Source organism: Nanorana parkeri, unplaced genomic scaffold (assembly GCF_000935625.1).
Source record: "Nanorana parkeri isolate BGI_ZX_2015 unplaced genomic scaffold, ASM93562v1 scaffold551, whole genome shotgun sequence".
NCBI classification, from domain to species: domain Eukaryota; kingdom Metazoa; phylum Chordata; class Amphibia; order Anura; family Dicroglossidae; genus Nanorana; species Nanorana parkeri.
The window spans coordinates 786,996-808,611 of record NW_017306819.1 but is presented as its reverse complement, the minus strand read 5'-3'; the positions used below and the strand labels follow the sequence as shown (position 1 = coordinate 808,611).

At 42.9% G+C, this 21,616-nt stretch overlaps 1 protein-coding gene across 4 annotated transcripts in view; it reads right to left on the bottom strand.

Annotated features, from left to right (window-relative positions):
- FGFR1 (fibroblast growth factor receptor 1) overlaps positions 1–21,616 on the bottom strand; it is a 67,820-nt gene that overhangs the window by 19,026 nt on the left and 27,178 nt on the right. For all 4 annotated transcript variants that reach the window (XM_018561945.1, XM_018561947.1, XM_018561946.1 and 1 more), the window contains 4 exons: positions 17,473–17,559; positions 12,011–12,177; positions 10,038–10,161; positions 5,480–5,670 (listed from right to left, as the gene is read on the bottom strand). In XM_018561945.1, coding sequence (XP_018417447.1) covers positions 5,480–5,670; positions 10,038–10,161; positions 12,011–12,177; positions 17,473–17,559 — 569 coding nt within the window. The remainder of the gene's footprint in view (positions 1–5,479; positions 5,671–10,037; positions 10,162–12,010; positions 12,178–17,472; positions 17,560–21,616) is intronic.

The following is a 21,616-nucleotide window of genomic DNA, read 5'->3' as shown; positions in this document are numbered from 1 at the left end:
TCAAATTTGACTGCAAAAGTGAAAATACACTTTAAAAAGGTATATCTAGATAGGGTTTTAACCCTTTTTGTACTCTATCAGATTTATATTGCGGTGTGTGCCCCTGCTGGGGAGATTCACACTCTTCATTAAAAAAAAAAAAAAGTGGGGAAAATGTAAAATTGGTCACCAGAAAAAATGGATAAAAAGGACAATTTTTCAATAGGGACACTTGGTCAGGTGACAACTATCTAAGAGGGGATTTCCCGCACTTGGAGAACATTTCCTCTTACTCCACTTCCTGTTGTGTCTATGGAGTTGTGTCTATGTAGTTCTCCCCAATAACCATCCCCTATTCTATCCAAAAATTTAAAAAAAGTTTTGACTTCAGATAGGCCTAAATTTAGATGTACACAAATGATCAGGGAATTTTTGACCTCTATGTCACACCAACTTGGAACAAAACAAAATTAATTTAAAGGGAATGGTTCAGGCCACATGATTTTCCGCCATTAAATAAATTACAGTACTTCCTCCCACAGCCATTTCGGATCATCTGCACTGACTGATATGGCTGTAGTCCATTCCAAGAACCAAGAAAAACAGCCAAGTCCTCCCAACCATCTGAAAAGCTGTTCGTTCTGGAATAGAACAAGTTTTCCACTTTTGATAGACAAAGACATCGTTAATTCCCAGATGGATTGTTACGATGTGTATAATTTCTGGATTCCAGCAGTAAGAGGAAGTAGTGTCATAGCGAAGATTAAAGTGTCTTTCTGCAGGAAGGCATTACATGTAATTAAAATAGTTTTCCCCTCCAGAACTTAAAGGGTCCTGGAAGCAGCTGAGGAAAGTGTACAGTTATTAAGAGTTTAGAACACAGACAGGAGAGTTAGAGAGAGAGAGAGGGGAAGATCACTGAAACTAAACCAGGCCACACGCAAAAGTATTTTTCCATGGAAATAAAGCAGACAAAAAAAAAGGGGGTAGACGTACAATATGCCCACCGACCGTTTTTGGAGAGCAATTGTCCCAAAGGCTTAGTTTTAGCTTGACTTAATTTTGCTCAGGAGGTGCCACCGATTTTCTTTTTACCTTGTGTCATGGGTCTGGTGACGGTAAGCCACGCAGACTGATTGGCCTCACCAATATAATTGGACACTTTACATATGTACTCCCCACTCTCTGCCTCTGTCACATTGTACAGGGTCAAAACTTCTGCGTCTGAGCTATAAATCCCAGAGTGCTGAAATAAACCGAATACATCAGGGGGTCAACACAGCAACAATCACAGAGCTGATATTTCCCACAAACCAAGGACCAGATTTACTAAAAGGTCACCTGTGCCACACTTCCAAGTTGCCTATGTCCAGCATTAGATGGACACCTGCAGACACACAAAGGTTGAACTTGATGGACCTGTGTCTTTATTAAACCTTAAATACTATGTAACTATTAAATGCATGATCATGCTTTGGTGTGGACGTAGGGCCATCATGTTAGTTTAAATATAGTAACAGTAGGCCATATGGTGCCACCTAGAACAGAGGACAACATGTCTTAAAGGCTCCCATCATCTAAAGCAGTATCATTTGGAATACATGCAGTTCAAATAAGTGTATGAGAGCAATCTAAAAGCAGCAATTAGATTGCAGTCTTAATTTCTGCTCCTATCATCTAAAGCAATAGCATTTGGAATACATGTAGTTCAAACACCTGTATGGAACATGTAGTTCAAACACCTGTATGGAAGTGATCTAAAAGTAGCAATTAGATTGCTTAATTTCAGTTTTCCACAATAAATTATGAACTGGACCTATACTCTTATTACCAAACACAGGGGTCTCCAATTCTCCAACACCATTGCCCTTCCAAAAATGTGAAGTGGGATTGGAGACTGGTTTTTCTGTAGCTTTCTCAAATGTAGGTGCAAGCTGGTACTGCAACTCATCAAAGATTCATTGGTCATCATTATATTTGAGCTAACAGAAAAAAATTATTCCAGCCAATCGGGAAAAGAGGGATGTTGTCACTGCATCTAAGCGGACTTTCTGAGCACAGACAATGCAGATCAGACTTCTGAAGGTAAAGTTGATTTTTTTTTACACAGCGTTAACAGCTATCTTGGGATTGCTACAGAGCTGTGACAGGTATCAATAAAAAGTTTACAACAGCCTCTATGCATGAATACTGTTGGATAGCAAGAGGAATGGCCTGGGTTCAAAGCTTATATATGGTGCACATCTCCAAAAAGCCCCATCTGGTTTCTTAGCAGAGCTATAACATTAGGAGGGGGCCTGACAGAGGTATCAATAACCAACTTTACTTTTCTGTCAGAACATGACTATATTCTTGGAGGGTATATGTATATATTAAAGTGCATTGTCCAGCCAGTAAATCCCCTATTTAAAGCTATGACCCCTACTTGCGGTCTTGGTGATAATGGTTTCATCAGACAAAAAGTAGGCAAAATTCCCAACAAAAGCACATTTTAGTAGAGTAGGGTGAGGCTAGAAGCTCTGCCAGCGATTGTATTGCTGTCTATGTGTCCTTGTTACAGATTCTCTCCCTGAAACCATTATAACCATGACAGTTAATAGAATTCTCACTAACAGAGCCTTAAATAGCAGTGAAAACCCAACAAGGCTTCTAATCTTTGCTTATACTATCAGTGGCGTCACAAGAGGGGTGTGGCCCGCACCGCTGTGACACCATTGAAGGGGTGACACCAAAATGACTGACAGTCATTATGGTGTCATCCCCTCTAAAAGGTCGGGCACTCGGTCAAGGACCATGAGCCTGACAGTGTCAGAAGAGAGGAGGGGACCCAGCGGCATACCTCATCCCGCTGGGTGAACGTTCTCTACCCTCTCTGCGGACGTCCATCACCAAGATGGCCGGCGGCAGGCGGCAATTAGATGATCGCGCATTCGCGATGACGTCATCACGCGCAATGACGTCATCACGCGCAATTACGTCATCACGCGCAATTACGTCATCACGCGCAATTACGTCATCACGCGCATGCGCAATGACATCATGCGCAATGACATCATCACGCGCATGCGCAATGACATCATCATGCGCAATGACATCATCACGCGCATGCGCGATGTGGTCATGGCGGTGTGTCACCCTGCCTGAGGACTCCCCTGTATTCTATCCAAAAATGTAATAAAAAATGTTTTGGCTAGGCATACACTTTAATTATGTGTGGAGTAATTATGTCCAAAGGGATCCCCCCCGCAGGAGCAGAGGAGAGCTACATAACCTATTATCTACAGGGCTGGAGACACTAGCTTAGGTCCCTACAATAAAGTAACTGCTGGCATCCAATCTAATGCAGGTCTCTAATATTATGTTACAGGTACATTTCCAGCCATCATTATCAGGGTACAAATGCTCCAATTCTTGAAGGCACTTTAGATACATGGCACAAACACACCTACATGTACATTTTAATAAATCTGGTCTTGGTTATTCCCATAATAAATCACATGATTTCATCATTTACATAGTTCACAGATTTCTTACTCCTATTTAAAAATAACAAAATCATATACTGGGCACATTAACAACAGCATTTTCTCATAACAGAATCCAGTTCCCTGAGGACTGCTTACCAGGTAATGAGCATTTATGAAATCTGCTTAGTCCACTCACAATTCCCAACACTTCCCACCATGAACATCAAGGTCTTTGACACTCTTGAACCACTCTGATATGAAGAACACGTCAACAGGAGTCCTACCGAGTCTGCCATATTTCCTTCTGATGACCTGCTCTTCTGTCAAGTGGCAGTTTGGATTTAGAAATGGTTTTAGAGGAGTAAAATCTGAACCAAGCAGAACTCGTAGCAGCTACCTGGTAAGGAACCCAAAGGGTTTGCTTTATGAAACATATGAAACACGATCTGATTTATTTTTTGCTTTGGGGGTGACCTACTTCTTCAGGCAGCATTTATATTAACAAGGCCATTGAACACAAAATGAATAATTGATTTAGGTGAAGAGTCCGTAATAACATTCATGACCGGAATTCAAAGTGCAGAGTTAGGAAAACGTTGGTACACCGGGAAGAAACCCAACCATTGACCTGTTGTTCAATGCGCCTAGTAAAGTAGAACTACCACCAGCTGCCATTTTGGTAGTTCTCCCCAATATGACAACCAACACAAAGCCAAAAGACTACATGAATGTCAAATATTTTCATCTTTATGCTCTGATGGTTATTAATGTCTCTTTAACACATTACCAAGTATAGTGGCCATTTAAAGTATATTATGAACTTCCTGAACTTATTACCATTCCAGCCAAAACATTTATTCAGTTTTGGATCAACTAAACCTTTGCAGGCCTTTCTTACATTCCATGATTCTACCGAGGAGCTTGCCACTCACTTCCTTTCTTTGTAAAACCAGGACAAGATCTCAGGGGATTAGGTGTCACCAGGGTTGGATTTACTCGCTCTGCTGCCTCAATGCCAGGTTTCTCAATGCGCTCCCCTGTATGCAGGCTGCATACAAGGGATCTCTGACATCGCCAAGATCACTTCTACAAGACAAGCGGCAGGTTCCCCGCTGTACATTTAAATGTACAAAATGTACATGTAGAAATGTTAAATGTAGAAAACTACCCCCCTGGGCCCGAAACTGCATGTCCCGGGAGTCAGGAGATAGGAATTCCAAACCCCTGCTGCCCCAAGGCAAGGCCTTGGTTAGCCTTGTGGGTAATCTGGCCCTGGGTGTCACTGGGACAGTCAAGCAAGAGAAACCTCAGATGTTCTAGCCTTTCACTTCTAAAAAAAAAAACAAACCCCAAAGTATTCTTGCCCCTGGCTGTGAACTTACATCACTTTGTCCCTTTGATCCTGTGTCACCAGGACCGGAAGTAAGAGGCAATTTCTGTAGTGTGAATACAGACCCGAGAGAAGTTTCAACCCTTCTCCTCTCTACTCAAATGTAAAGGTTTTGGCTGGAATGGATCGTTAAATCAATATTATCCAAGTTTAACAATTTATAATTACTTTTGATGCAAAAAAAAAAAAAAATAATCCTTTGTGAGAACCGCACAATTATTATCGAACCCGACATTGTCTCACCAAAAGTTAAATTTTTAAGCATTAAAAGAATAAAGTGCATGTATTGTCTTACTGAACACAACGTAAAGTTCAATAAATGTGAAAACATGACCAGACTAATAAAATGCTTCCTAACTCTAGAAGACAAGCTGACTGCTCGTTCAATGTGAAGGCGGCTGCCGCTTCGTCACATTGCGTCAGGGCTTGTTTTCAAGATATGGTCATAGATGGATCTATATTTAGCAACCCCCCTAGTTAATAAATAATACAGACACTGACTAATTGTGTTAGGCAGACTCAAAGCGCTGCATCTGGTTGGCTGATTTTGCCCATCGGGCTTCTTGGACTAAACTACCTGCATTAACCCCATCATCTCCAGGGCCTGATGTCATACATAGGCCCATTAAGTCAGTGTACCTACTTTTAGAATTTCTACGAAGGGGTAGCCATCGGAGGCTATTTTGCTTCCGTTGATCTCAATGTGTCTGAGCCATTGTATGTGAGGCTGCGGGTCGCTGTACACTTTGCAGAAGAACTCGGCATTATTTCCAACAGTGACTGACGTATTCGCTGGAAGTCCAGCTTGAAGGATTGGCCGGTGAGGAGAACGTTCTGTGGGAGAAAAAGATAAATTCCATTGATTTTAGCCCAGAATGCAGAGTAAAGGCATTACAGTTTTCACCAATATAGTCATGTGCTTGCACATATTCTGCTCTTTTGCTGGATAGTCCCACCTTACACTCACAATAAAGTAGAGCTGGCTTGAAAATGTGCAGTAACAAAAATCATCTCTAGCAATGCTTTACAGGGAAGCCATTATCAACACATGGTTCCCTTTCTTATTCCTTCCCTGTGATTGGTCATGTATTGTTACCAATCAGATCCCAAGACCATACCAATAAAGCAGAGCTGGCTAGTTACAGTGCAGTAACAAAAACCATCCCCAGCTATCATTTACAAGGAAGCCATTGACAACCAACGCATGGGGACCCTTTCCTATTTCTTCCCTGTGATTGATCATGTACTGCTACCAATCAGATCCCAAGGCCAGACCAAATAAAGGGGTGCAGTAACAAACACCCATCCCCAGCAATGCTTTACAAGGAAGCCAGAGGACTGACACAGAGGGACTCTTTCCTATCCCTTCCCTGTGATTGGTCATGTATTGTTACCAGTCAGATCCCAAGACCAGACCTAGTGTGTAGGGGATATTACACACCGGGCAGCAGATCTGCCTTGGGATCTTGCTACAGCAGCCCAGTATGCGGCTGTATCATGAATGTTACCACTGGAGCCTAGTCAGTATAGTGAATAGGGGGAAAGGGTGTTAGAAAGATGGCAGCCTGTCTAGCTCTAGGATGCATCAGAAGTGCTTCACACACTTCGCATCGTGCAAAAGGGACGGTGACTGTGCATTTAGCACACACTATTACACAATGCAATGCAGCACATGATAAGTGCACTGGAGTACTGCATTGCCATTCATTCTGAATGGAATCTCAAAGCACCTCCTGGCAGCCATGAGCAGCAATAGTGTCCCGTGCATGCACTACCTTTATTCAACACACAGCAATTCAGTGTACACTATCGCAATACTGTGCAGTGCATACTGCACAGCTGCCATTTAGAATGAATGCCAACCCATTGCTCCAGTGCACCTAGCGTGCACTACATTGCGTTGCGACATAGCTCACTCCAATTGCAATCATACCAAACCTATAATGAAACACTATGGTGTGAATAGGCCCCGTTATATTAGGGCTTTGTGTGCTTTAATGATTTGTTTCGTTTTTTTTCACGTATAGGAAGAAAGCATTCAGAATGAATGAAGGACGCGCAGAAGAAGCAAGCAGCAGACGAAGGGGGGAGAAAAAAAAATGCTGACAGACTAAATAAATTCAGCACCTTAAACCAGGCCTCCCATTGCCCCCTGCACAGGAAATATCTGAAATTTAATAGGTGGAAATGGGGGGAGGTGGGGAGTCAGAGCAGCTAAAATATGTCGGATAATTAAAGGGGGATGTTGAGCGAAGGAAATATCTGAGTGGAGAATTGGCTACTTACTTGAGGAAATGGGAGGGTAATTTCTTGATTTGTCAGATAGAGGGCAGAAAAACAAGGACATTCTCTTTCCCTCCTCCTTAAAAACCAGCCCGGCGCTATCATAACATGCAGAAATGCCGAATTTATTTCCATTCTCGTCTCAAATAACACAGCTGCTTGTGAAATATTTGTTTTGATTTTTTTTTCTTTTCTTCTGGAGCGTATCATAGGAGACATCTGTGAGGGGAATTAAAATGGTTCCCTCGGTGAGATTACACAGCGTTCATTCGTGATATAACTGGCTTAGGAATCACCAAATTACCTCAGCTACATTAAAGGCAATCAGTGGAGTTTATGCAATACCGGGGCATTTATTATCCGACGGGTTTAGTGCTTGAGGCCTTCGTCAGTCAAATGGAACAGAATGCAGAAACTTTTGCACTATACGGTCATCTAGTGGAAAGCAACTCCGATTGACTGGAGCACGTACAAGCTGTGCGAATATGGATCAAGAATTGACCCCTACACAACCGGGACTAGAACAGCTGTATTTAAAACACAAGCCAACACCATTTTATGGGCTTCTGTGGAAGTGCATGCCCATGAAAAATAGATTATGCCTCTTATTTGGACATAGATTTGCTGCAACTGTGCTTTAAAGTGACCCTGTCTCCATGTAAAGAAATTAAAAAATGGTGCCTCTAACAGAAGGTTTTTAATACCTGTCCTGCTGCCAACACCAGAACCGCATGGTGGCTTAGTGGTAATGCCTTGCACCAAAGGGCCCTCGATTTGATTTCTGGCCAGGATGCGTTTTGCATGGAGTTGGCATGTCCGCCCTGTGCTTGGTGGGCTTCCTCCAACACTTCTTAGACATGCTGCTAGGTTAACTGGCGCCTGTCTTAATTGGCCCATGCAAGTATGTACGGGTCTAAACATCACAACTGCAGCCTCCTATAGCAAACCCTGGTAACACATCGTTGAGTAGCTAAAGCAACTCTGGTACTTATTTCTGCCATGGAGCCACAGCAAAATAAGGTTTCTAAAGTGAAAAGTGCACTACAGATGGCAACATGGTATTGGTAGTAGAGATGGGAGGGGATGATGTCTGCACGCAGGCCCGGCGCTACCGCAAGGCAAGACAGGCGGCCGTCTGAGGGCGCTGCAGGGTGAGGGCGGAAAAATAGGATCCCCGACACCTCAGGCAGTCGCCAGCCAGCTAAATTAGGACCCCACCTGGAGCTCCTCCCACCGGACCAGCGCTGACTCGCCGCTGCTCTCCCGCGCCGAAGGTAAGTTAAGAAGAAAAAAAAAAAACCATAGCGCAAAACATTGGGGCATTTTGACAAAATGCCCTGTTTTTAAAGGGGGTCGGGGAGGGGGGGCGCAAAAATGCACCTTGCCTGTGTAGGCAAGAATCCTAGTACCGGCCCTGCCTGCACCACTGATTTTCGCTGTCTGGAAGAACCCTCTGCATCAGTGGCTCTTTCAGGGAGTTAAATGCCTGCTTCTTTGCTAAACACCACAGTTCATTCTGCCATTCGCTATGATACTGCTGGCTCTTTTAGTGATGTAAGGGCTGGATAGAACCACAGAGAGTAGAAGGGGATCAAGCAACAATACTTCCAGAGGTGACAGGCTAGCTTTAAAGTAAACCAGTCACAACATTTGTAGGAGCGGCTTTAAATAAAAACTGTATATCTGAATGACAAAATCAGTAGATCCAGAGATATAGGCAGCTAAAGTTATTTACAAATCTCCCAGTACCATTGTAGACAGTTCCAGCCATCTCAACAACCTAGAATTCACAATAAAAGGATCAGTAGGAAGTCTCAGGAAGTGAAAATGATGGAAATAAATTATAGGAAAGGTCAAGACTGGCTTATAACACCAGAGGCTCATATCTCTGGAGCTCTTGCTGATAGAAGTAGAATATGCCCATCAGTCCTCCCGTAGCAGTAATACAATCACTAGGTATCAAACTCTATAAAACCAGCCATACTTGGTCCAGCTGCTTTTTTCTCTTGTGATGAAACTAGCCTAAGCATTGCTGGCAATTTTCTATTAGTGCAATGGTTTCCAGACAAGCTCTAAAGTATGAGGAAGGGTGCATGCACTTAACCGTTTCAAATACGCGGCCTGACAATGGAAGAATTAAAAACATAGTGCCATTGGCCAAAACCTTGGTACCTGTTCTCTTCTTAACACTGGCTGGTACCATATGAACATGGTGGTCAAAGCAATACTACCCGTGTCCGCTACCAACCTCGTTAGCTCATACCAGCTACATCTATTAAGGATCTGCAAGTTTTAGTTGGAGGTGGAGGGGGGATTTTTTCTGCTTAAGAAGTGTAAGGAAATGTTGTTAAATCCTCACTGTCTATTGAAAAGGAGAATTATGAGGCAAGTGATTTTCATTCAGCCTCATAATCTGAGCCGACCTTTGACAATGAAACTGTCACAGGTCGTCTCTATAGATCGGGAAGTGATTCCCCCCTCCCCTGTCCGATCCTCCAGTGCTGACTGGTGGAACGGACGGGGAGGGGACGGGCACAGCTGGCTCTGCCTCTGGATAGGCAGAGCCAGCTGTCAATCCCGCAGCTGGGCGGCTCTCGACAGCAATGTCGGGATGCGTCCCGGCTGTGGCGTCTCAGTATACCTTGAGCTGTAGCTCACGGTATACTGAGGTTTGGGTCACGGGAGAACGCTAGTTTGTGTTCACCCGTGACCCTGATAGAAACTATGGGAAAAGCCCTGTCCCCATAGTTCTGCTTTAAGCATCTATCCTTAAAGTGTTTACAGTATAAAACGTGAGCAGATGTACAAGAACATTCCAGCAGGCTCTGTGGTCTCCAAGGACGTATAGATTATAATTGCAAGCTCTAATTAATTGACATACTTATGAAATCTCTCAATGGAAACAATTGAGCTCTTACCGACAACATCCAGCTGGTAAGTGTGGTTAATACTGCCATACTTGTTCTCCACGATACAGGTGTAATTCCCTTTGTCAGATGGAACAACTGAATCCATTATAAGACTCCACGTCTGGGAACGAACCTACCAATTTAAAAAAAATGGTTACCTTAACCTATGTAATGCCATAGTGTTGTGAAGTTCAATCTAAAGAGGATCTCTGTAAAGTACTTTTTGAAAACTGGCCACCTAAAATGATTACACTTAGGAAAAACAACAACCACCCTTTGCGTGGCCACCTCTCCCTCCTTAGCATTTCCTTGCAGTTTTCCAGGAAAGAAAAATGGCTATAGTCATGACTAGTCATTGATAAAGGTCATAAAGATGGTCATGAAGTGTGAGCTTCTCAACAGCCAGGACAGGAGAAATATCCATGTAGATACACAAGAAAGATGGACAGCCTGAGACCCGAAGACTCTGCAGGAACTTGAAGTTCCACAACAGCTGGAGGTTGTGACGGACAGACAGATACATACAGCCAGCACTTATAATAACGAGCCGTGCTCCCTTTTCTATATTTATTAATTACCCTCAGCTGGTTAAACCATCTAACAAGCTCTGTAATCAGCAGGGGGATAGATTAATGAGCCTCAACTTCTAAAACTTTTGCTAAACTAGAGAGGACAGCATGCTGGGAAGGGAGAAAACATGGCCCAACTTCAAATCTGGACAGGCACGCAAGGTGATCTCATGTCCTGGCAGCTCCCCAGTTAAAGTGGAGCATCACTAATACAGTCATAACCACCAAGAGTCTCAGAGAGGTGGAGATCGAGGAGTCACTGCATACTGGTCTAACTTCTGGACTGGGGCATATAACTCTCTGGTGCTCTGTCAGTGTACTAACATGTCTCTTCCAACAACCCATCATAGCAGTGCTGCTGTATTTGTTGTGAAGCATCTATAGAAGGATGCATACCCATGTGCAATGGCTTTCCCTTGCCTGTGGAGGTGCTCACACCAAGCATTGGGCTACAGGTTTGGTTAAAATGTGTCAAAGTTAATATGGTCTTAAAGAGCACCTCTAGGAAAAACCTTTTGGATTTAGCTTTGGTTTGAGTGGGGATGGGTTAAAAAAGCTCTTTCAAGTTTTAGGGGATTTTTTTGCTGTCCCCACTGGAGAGATTTGCCACTCTATTTGTATTGGTGATCATGGTTACAGAAAAAGAAAAGGGGAAATCCAAAATTTTAGACTTGCCCACAGAACAAGAAGGGAGCGTTTCAAGGACAGGAGGCAAAGATACATTTCTCAAATGGTGCACTAACCGCAAACAATAAAATCGGCAGGGGTTTCAACCCATTCCTACTCCACAAAACTAAAAAAAAAGTTACAATTTAAGTGGAGGACAAACCGTTGAGAGTGCCAGTAACTCTGTGCAAGGTTCCCATGAATTAGTAAAGGTTGCTTCTTTTTTCAAGCCAAATTTGTCTGCATCTGATACAAATCTGTCCCCTTAAAGGCAGGTTTGAGCAGCATAGCCACATTTTCACAAGACATCCCTGGGTGTCCAGAAGTGGGGTCTTGGGGGGGGGCAGCAAAAACCTACAACATGTGCACCCAGACATTTCTGTTTGTCTTGTCCAATCAATGCTGGCCCTTGTTGGGTAAATCCAGACAGACAGAGAGGCGAGGTAGAATTAGAGCATGGGTACTGCTGGGAGGAGTAAAAAGACTCTCTTGTAGCCTTTCCTTTTTCTCTGCAGCTAATAGAAGATCTGTATAGAAAGTGGACAGCATCCTACCTTCAGTAGTACATCCCAGTTTCATTTACATAGGAAGACGCGGTGCCATTTTTAGTGGTGTGGCTGCAATAAGCCCCCAAAACCTGCCCTTGCCGAGTAATGGTATAGGTCAGCTTTGCATTGCAAAGTTTGAGATCGCTATGAATTCTGTAACACAACACATCAGGTCATACAATTCCGAGACAATGTGTACCTTATAACCACCGATACGGTGATCTGGTTTGAACTCCTTGCTGTTCTTCAGCCAGCGTAGCGTGGGTATTGGAGTCCCGCCTGCCGGACACCTGAACTTCACTGTTTTGGCTGCTGGTACGGCGTGTAGTTTCTTCTCCATCTTTTCTGGGTTTGCCCAGTATGGTCCTGTTAGAAGAAGAACAGAGGCAAATATTAACATTATAAAGCTTTATATCCCATAAAACAAAATTATTGAAGAACATCACAACACCGGTGAGAAAATTACATCCTTCTATGGCTCTATAGTGGCCATTGTTTGAAGGCAGATACTAAGGAGTCTGATGAGGACATCTGGTCAAGGCCACCAATATCCACCCAAAAGTCAAGCATTGGACTTCGTCCTATATGAGGAAGTTCCTTTATATATGAGAAAGTTCCTTTGTACAATCTATGAAATGCGAGCCATTACCTGCTGGTTCTCTGATTGATTGCTAAGCACCAAAAAAAATTCCATCCAATGCAAAAGATTTTCAATTTAAGCATTAGGTCATCTGTATTAACCAAAACTTTGACGCTCTGCCCATGCACAAATCCTTCCCAATCCCAGCACTGCAAGTGTTAATGGTACACCGGGGCTTTTGTTCAATTAGGATGGCATGGGGCTGGAGGAATCCCACAGGAATTTAAACTATGTGTTGTTTAAATGTGAACTGTTAATGGGAGAAAACAGGAGATCATGCGGCTGCTTAACATTAGCAGGGATGGATATGGGGGAGGGGAGGTTGTACAATTCCGGGCATATAAACTTATATAACACAGACGAGCTTTTACACAAAAGGTCTGTTCTGACGTTTTTCCGCAGAATGGTTTTTAGGAAAATATTGCTGCTCAGTCATTCACGCTGACCTTTTTGTTGTAAGTTTAAACGTTTGCCAGCAGTCCCCAGAAGTAGGTGTGACATTGGTAAATTGGAGCTTTCATTAAACAATTTTCTAGACCTGAGCGATATTTTAAATATTATTTGGGCCCTTTAAATAGTCTGGACCTCATGTCTCAGCAAAGTCACTGGTGCCATGTTTGGTGATTGGATAAACATTGGCACAGCAGACAAACTGGCTGTTTAACAGATGAATTCCAAGGCAGTCCCCCCCCTCCCCCTTCGCATTACAAGGGTTAATTGCTTGTTTAGTCTGGGGTGGGGAGGAGAATAGGCACCAATGCATACCTTAGTCCTTGCTCCCCCAGCATTCTTGGTATGTAGGCAGGCTGTTAATGTCCACACACAATTCAGGACCACTAATCCTGCAACGTATGTGTTGACAAGGACAAGCAGCTAAGAGGACTGGCTTTGTGGGACTGAATGAATTGCAGGAAGAAACCTTGTGGGAGTGAGGAATAAGGTAAGTATTGCTGCTTATTGCTTTCCTCCAAGTCAAAAACAGCAATCAACCATTGCAGTGCGACACTGCCTTTTCAATTTTTAGAGCTGAATAGCATGCACGCTTATTGCAAATCCGGAAATAATTCTGTGCATTAAACATTGTGCAGCCAACCTGCCTTGACTAGCGGCACAGCTCTTGCATTTTACAAAAGCGATACCTAGCTTCAACTTCTTTGGTCCCCAGAAGGCTGGTACCATTTTTGTTCGAGCATCATCCAGGGTAAGAATCTGGACTAAGATACTGGCCCAGGGATGACAATCATATAAATCCTAAAGATTGACAATTCGCATTTGTTCTTGGCTATGTGTTTATAACGTGTCCCACAGCGTAGCCACCCTCCCATGACCGCTTGCCATGAATTTGTGACTGTTCCAATCAATCAGCATGGAGTTTGGAGTGTGGGAAGAAACCCACCAAGCACAGGGAGAACATGCAAAGACATGCTGGAAGGTTAATTGGCTCCTGTCTAAAATCGGCCCGTGTATGCGAGACAAGGACTAGAGATGCACCGATACTAGTATTGGTATCTATAACGAGTATTTTGAGTACTCATGCTCGCCCAAATGCTCCGATACCTTTCCCGATACCGGAACTTCCGGTCAGAGGAAGATTTCTTCTGACCGGCAATGCCGTAGGGAAACATGGAGCTGACTTCCCGGGCAATCAGGAAGTGGGGTGGCGAGTAATGACCCGCCTCCTGGCTTTTTAATTGTCCAGAAAGCCGGCTCCATGCTGATTAGCTGGGAAGCCAACTTCCCGGCCAATCAGCATGGAGCTGGCCAAACAGCAGGCTCCTTGCTGATTGGCTAGAATGCCGGCTTCCCAGCCAATTAGCATGGAGCCGGCTTCCCGGCCAATTAGGAAGTCAGGAGGAGGGTCATTACTCGCCGCCCAGTTTCCTGATTGGCCAGAAAGCCGGTCGATGCCGATTGGCTGCGACCGGCTTGTTTCCCTGCCAATCACAATCGAGCCGGCCAAACGACATGGATCCGGCATCCAGGGTAATCAGGAAGCCGGGTGGTGTGTCATTACCCGCTGCCCGGCTTCCTGATTGCCTGGGAAGCCGGCTCAATGCCAGTCTAAGCATCGGTATTGGTACTCTGTATCGGCGAGTACCAAAAGATCGGTATTCGTACTCGATACCGAAAAAACTATATCGGTGCATTCCTAGTAGATTGTAAGCTCCTCGAGGGTAGGGACTGATGTGAATGTGCACTATGTAAAGCGCTGCGTAAATTGACAGCGCTATATAAATACCAATAATAATAATAATAATAATAATCACAGTAATGAGAGTCCATGGAAAGGCTTCATCTTGCCTCCAGCAGAGTCCATTGATGTTTCGCTCAGGCAAACTTTGTGACTGTGCCCAGGGACAGTCACTTGGGTGCAGCTTAAAATTGCTTTTTAATGACATGAGGAAAGCTTTCTTTGTGTGACATGAGATTTATTCACACAAACTTGTAAATGTTACTGTAATAGGTCTGAGATAAGCAGCGTAAAAAGCGCATCCATTTCTGTCTTAGAAAACCGCAACCATATCAAAACGACTATTCATTTTTAATGATTTCTTTTTACGTCTATAGTACTTTGAGGAATACAATAAGAAAATAAGCTGAAGTGGCAACATAATGAGCACACGATTAACCAATATGCTAATTGTTTTCCAAGAATACTTGAGTCTTTAGTGTTGACTAAGTGGCCAATCAGTGCTGGCGAGGAGAGAAGGAATTTTTATAGGTGGGAGTCAAACAATAAAAATAAAAAAATTATTTTGTTTCTTTGGTTTTGGATTAGAAATGTCAAGGATGCGTGCATTGTTCATTCCTAAATCATTGGGTAGAGATTACTCCTCTGGATGTCTGCAGCCTTCCTGCGTCTGGATCTCGGGTTTTGTTTAGTTAAAGAAAAGGTCTTCAGTTAAACACAGCTTAATGCCGAAGGAAACTATTACCAATTTATAATTGCATATTATCATCTACGGTCACGTGTAGCCGCTGCTTTCATACCTTCTATTTAAACAGGAAGAGACAAACTTAACGCTGTGCTGATTATTAGTAAAGAAAGGTCATTCTAGGCCTCCGCTGCCAACACTTGGCCATATATGGGTCTCCTCAACTTTCGAGGCCAGCAAGTGTCTGCTCAGATATTATAAACCCACGATGGAGGAATCAGATGGGAAGAGGACGGCACCAATACGTGTATGTGGCTCTGGTATGACTGCCAAATAAAATATATGGTCACCATCTGCACCCAGTACCCATATCTGGCAATTTCTATGGATCTATTTCAGATAAGGATGCAAGCAGCCAAGTGTCAGGTGCACTGGTCTGCCCATGTATAGATGTCTTTGGAATCATGATGATTTCTGGGTCGTTGATTCCCTGTAGGAGCCAACATGTCGTTTAGGCTCCAGACACAAAAGTTGTATAACTAAGAGTACCATGATGGCATCATGCACTGCCCTTAAAGTGACACTAAACTCAGAAGTACATCTTAAAAATGCATTTAAGTACCATAACTATTACCAAAAATGTATCTTATTTGTGTATAATCAAATCTCATGGTGACCCTTCTGAGGGGTAGCTAGGTTTGTTCCCCTGGTCCCTGTGTGTGTTGAAAAGTGTCCACTGCTCCAAGCTCACTCTTGTGACAGACTACAATTTCATATTTAGTTTAATGTATTGTGATTGTAGTCCAGCATGGGAGCGAGCTTGGAGTGGTGGCCACTTTACAATACACACAGGGACCATGGGGAACAAAAGTAGCAACCCTCCAGAAGGATCAGAATGAACTCAGAGATGATTTAAGGATCTACAGCCGAGTGAGACATAAAAGGGTCCAGTTTTGGTAATAGTTATGGTACTTGACTGCATTTTTAAGATTTATCTCCCGAGTAGAGTAGAGTGTCACTTTAAGCAAAAGGTGGACTAACTTAAGTGGTGACTCTAGCCTGGGTTCTGAATACATCCATAAGCATCATAATATTTTATGCAAGCTCCCCAGTCGTCAATGTCCCAACTGAGGAGTAGACAGGCTGCTGGTCCTAGAAGAGATGCACTCTCAGATCCATGGTAGTTAAATCTAGGATCCTGCACTACTCTTGAATCATGAGCTTCAAAAAGCTAAAGACTTTTGGCAAACCAACTTAAGCTCCACATCTTGCCCTAAAGCATGCATCCACCCGATTATAAGTGGAAATCAACATGTTCCAAAGTCTCTGCCTAACTTTTGCATCCCATTAGGCCTAATTATGAGCAGTGTTTTCCCACTATCCCGTAGGGAATTGTTATTTAAAATGTAGAAGGGGGGACATCTAAGATATCCAAGGGACAATTTCCTTACTGTGGACCCAAGGAATTATCAAGTGGGTGATTAAAACTCTCAGAATCTACCCAAAATTGATGCATTTTGAACAACTCATTAGATTTAGGTGCGCTCAGAGTTTTAATCACTGAACAGCAGGAACCTCAAGGTGCTTTCTTGTGCCATTCCCTGAACCCCACATTAGCCATGCTAGGAGAAACCAGAAGGTTGCCAACTCTTCTCTCTCCTATCCCATGCAGTTTATTCTTGGCTCATCAGTGCTATGGGTAGGCCAAAACAGGAGAAATCACATTTAAGAGACACTTAGATTTCTAGGGCTAGTGGTCCATGGTTCAAACAAAGAAAATCTTGCTCTCAAAAATACACAGACCTCGCTTAATGGATACCCAGAAGCAATTCTAAGTATAGATGTACAAATGGATGCCAAACCACAAAATGAGTCTCTTTAATCGTTCATGGTACCATCACATAAAAGCATCCAAAACTTTTCAGGGGCAACAAAGCTCCCCCTTCATCAGGGCTTAGAAGAATGCAATGGGGACTGGAGTAGACTCAAGGGAAACTATAACCAAAATGGATCTACATTTGTTCTGGGGCAAAGCCTCCTTTTGGATTGGGACTAAATGATGGATAGCTGGCCATGGCACCATGCTGAGGTGTGGTGGTGGGGCTTTCTGGCCTACACAGGTGAAATATAAAAATGTTTACTTACGGTTGGGTTTAGAGTTTTCGGTAGCCTTCTCTTCTGAAGAAGAATTCTCGTCGTCGTCGTCATCATCTTCGGCAGAAGGTAAAGCATCTACAGTAAGAAAAAAGGTGAAATATTCACTTGCTTAGCCATATATAAACCTAAGTACCAACATGTCACATCTTTTTCATATTTATTGCCCAGGCTTAGAGGAGCAGGCATGCGTTCACCGAGAGAACGGAGCAGCATCGAACATAATAAAATACAGTGACAGGTAAGGCACATTATCATGAGAATAATTTTCACATTGACACGTTTTCCTTTCAACATATTTTAAGTAAATTTGCAGAGTGCTTGTCAGCTGAAAACCGATAATGTTCATAAATAAAACAAAATAGCTATAAAACAAAAAAAACATATGAAATACGCTCACTGTTTGCAGCTATAATACTATATCATTGGGAATTGTCTTGTATTTGTGTCACGATCTGATTTCAATAACGCGCTCTCAAATGCCACCATTATTCTGCTGTCCACTATGACCAAAGGTCTCCGGTCAGCTGTCTTGTTTTCTTCATGTGATAAATATTAAAAAAGTGAACTCAAATGGATGTTTTTCACACAGATAAACCATGAATATCAATACAAAGTTGATTGCATTATGATTCAGCCAGAGGAGTGAACAAACAATCTACTTTGTATTGATATTCATGGTTTATCTGTGTGAAAAACATCCATTTGAGTTCACGTTTTTCCATCACATGAAGAATACAAAAGACAGCTGACCAGAGACCTTTGGCCATAGTGGGCAGTATGATATAATGACATGGGTGTTGTAGGCACATTATGGCCATGTCTCTAAGCTATGCCTACTGTGGTCCCCTTTTGGCTTTCAGTCCTATCCTAGACCCAGGACATTTACAGCTCTGTCCATTCTGAATCTAATGCAGAGCTGTAAATGTCTTGGATCTAGGATAGGACTGGATGCCAAAAGGGGACCACAGTAGGCATAGCTTAGAGACATGGCCATAATGTGCCTACAACACCCATGTCATTATATCATACTGCCCACTATGGCCAAAGGTCTCTGGTCAGCTGTCTTTTGTATTCTTCATGTGATGGAAAAACGTGAACTCAAATGGATGTTTTTCACACAAATAAACCATGAATATCAATACAAAGTTGATTGCCTTAGATTCAGCCAGAGGAGTGTACAGAGCTGTAAAATGTCCTGGGTCTAGGATAGGACTGGATGCCAAAGGGGACCACAGTAGCCATAGCTCAGAGGCACGGCCATATTGTGCCTACAACACCCATGTCATTATAGCATACTGGGATCTGCTAAAGGTGTGTGCAAGCGGATTTTTTTTTTTTTTTTAATCGGCCACACGTTCCTAAGCACCCCAAAGAAAACTGACTCTTAAGAGACACGCAAGATAACTGGTGTTCCTCTCTTTTGTTGGTGAAAACACTACTTTATTCATGTACTAAAAAATGGGCGCCTAAGTTTTGTGTCGACGCATAGGTAGGCCAAAAAATGTGCTAAACGATCCAAAAATCCTTTTTTTTTTTAAATATCTCAATCGGACAACAATATAATAAAAAGCATCCAATGTGTTTCGGGGGCCAACCATTCCACTTCATCAGGGCTTGGACAATACAGCAAACCACATCTATTGGACTCAGCATAAGCCTTTGCAACTAGCTAAGTTCAGCGATAAAAATTACAGCCCAACTCAAGCCAAACTATTTTTTTTCCTAGATATGATATGCAAAGGGTTGGTATCTTTGTCGGGTTTTAAGTGCTCTGTGTGTCCATTGATGAGGTTCCCCTTCAATTCCTGTTCTGTCTGACAAACAACCCCGATCCAAGAAATGAGGAGAAATCTTCACGTAATGCAAGCAGCAATGATAAATCGGACAGACAGGTGCTAACGCTTCCCCTCTCTACTTGCTTTTTATGGGTCCATTGAGGAAGATTTCCTTTTGCCTTCTGTTCTGCCAGATGCTTGTCAAATCAACAGGAAGTAAGGGGAAATCTCCACAACAGGGACACAGCACCTAAAGATTGACAGATATTCTAACCATTCCCACTCTATCCAACCCTAAACAGAAAGCTGTGGGTGAAGATTGGCTTTAAAACATGCATGGTGGTACAAGTGTTTCTATGACCACTTGTGTTCATGTATTTTATTTTATGATGTTTGCACTTGTAGAAGCCTGAAGAAGATTTTAGTCCTTAATATTAATGAATAATCAGGTGGTGGAGTGGTAATCCCCTTCCCTCATATCCCTACTGCAAACTATGCTAGCATGTTATTAACGTCTTCTACCATTTCTCAACCTTTTTACCCCACAAGCACCCTTAAAATGATTTTTGGTCTCAGGGAACCCCTGGTAAAGTTAATTTATTGGAGGTCATTGGGACAAATGCCCCCCTTACAGTGGTGGTCATTGGGAAGACTGCCCCCCTTACAGTGGAGGTCATTGTGAAGACTGCCCCCCTTACAGTGGAGGTCATTGTGAAGACTGCCCCCCTTACAGTGGAGGTCATTGGGAAGAGAGCCCCCTTACAGAGGGGGATCATTGGGAAGAATGTCCCACTTGCAGTAGTGGTCATCAGAATTTCATCCATACAGACCCCCAAAAAGATGATTGGTGCGATTCTGCTGGCTATGCCAAGTGGCTTTGGATCCGGAATTATGCAGGCACCATCAGAAAGGAGGCTGATCAGCCACAGCTCAAGGAACCCTAAGCAACCTGTAAGAACCCTGGTTGAGAATAGCTGCTAATTAATGTTACCGTCTGAATAGCACTATGTTCAAGCTGGTGCGATTAGTTTTCGTGTGTAGCTTGTAGAACTAATAGTAATAACAGTGGTGCAAATACAGTTGGCCCGAGTGCTTCACTATTCTATCTGCAACACTAAAGAAAAAAGAAAACATCACTTTTTCCTCAGATGCATTTTAAGCCGTTATATAAACAAAAAAAAACAGTGAATACTGATACAATAATTTGAACCTTCCATTCAAAGAATCTATTGTAAAAATAATACGAGGTCCTTCTTAGGAAAAAAAAAAGAAATTGGACAAAAACGTGTAATTTGTGCTGCTATTTGTAGACCTTGTGGTGGAATACCGGGTCATCTACTATTAATGGTGCTGCATTGGCCACCGGGGGCACTGTCTACTTTCATTCTATCGCATCATAAACTTCAACGTACAGAATTAGTGACTGCTGCATATACACTGTGACAAAACAAAATGTACAAAACACCAAAACATAATAGTTATAGAAAGTTCACAATAGTATTATTACTACTACAGCAGTGGCCACTTAAAATTAAACAGCGCCAGTTTATGTAAAGTTATGCAAAAGGCAGCTGAACTTCATGGCATTTTAGGGCAGCTGAGGCAGAAAAATTAAAGAATCTCAAATGTAAAATGTCATGACCTCCTGCTGATGCCAACACAATATATTTAAGTAGGAAAATAAAAAAGGTGAAAACAGGTCATTTAAGGTAATTTAAGACTAACAAGCTTTCTGAAACGAAGCCCACAGTGTGAAGATGCCTACTTACATCTCAGTGTGGTGGAAGAGCAATCTTCCTTATGACAGATCAGCGTACAAAACATGCACATTCACATTGTGAGAACGTGTGGGTTCGTTCTTATGGAGGAGGGTGCAATCCACAGAAATTCCCCAGTCCAGATTACCTCAGGGGGAAACAATGGTGAGGAGCAGGAAGAACCCATCCCGACCTTCTGAAGGCTTGGCCAGATAATAAATCGACAGGTTTGGGCAGCTCCTACAGACATATCCCAGTTATCTGATCCATTTGCACACACCTGGATGGGGCTAACCTTCTATTAAGTCTGCCGGAAGCTTTAGGCTGCTCATCCGTGGCTCAACATCTGGATGAAGCAACACTTCTGGTTTGTTTGTTTTTTTTAGATTTTTGAGCTGTTTAGTGTTGAAGCATTAACAGTGCCGGATTTCCCACAAGGCCTGCCCTTGGGGCAGCAGGGAGTAGAGGGGCAGCACAGGCACTGGATAGTTTTTTCTACATTTAGCCCTCCTTCGGGGCAAGCAGGGCTAAAGGTAAAAAATAAAAAAATTGATATAAAATTAAAAAAGAAGAAATTACTCAAAAAAAAAAAAAAAAAAG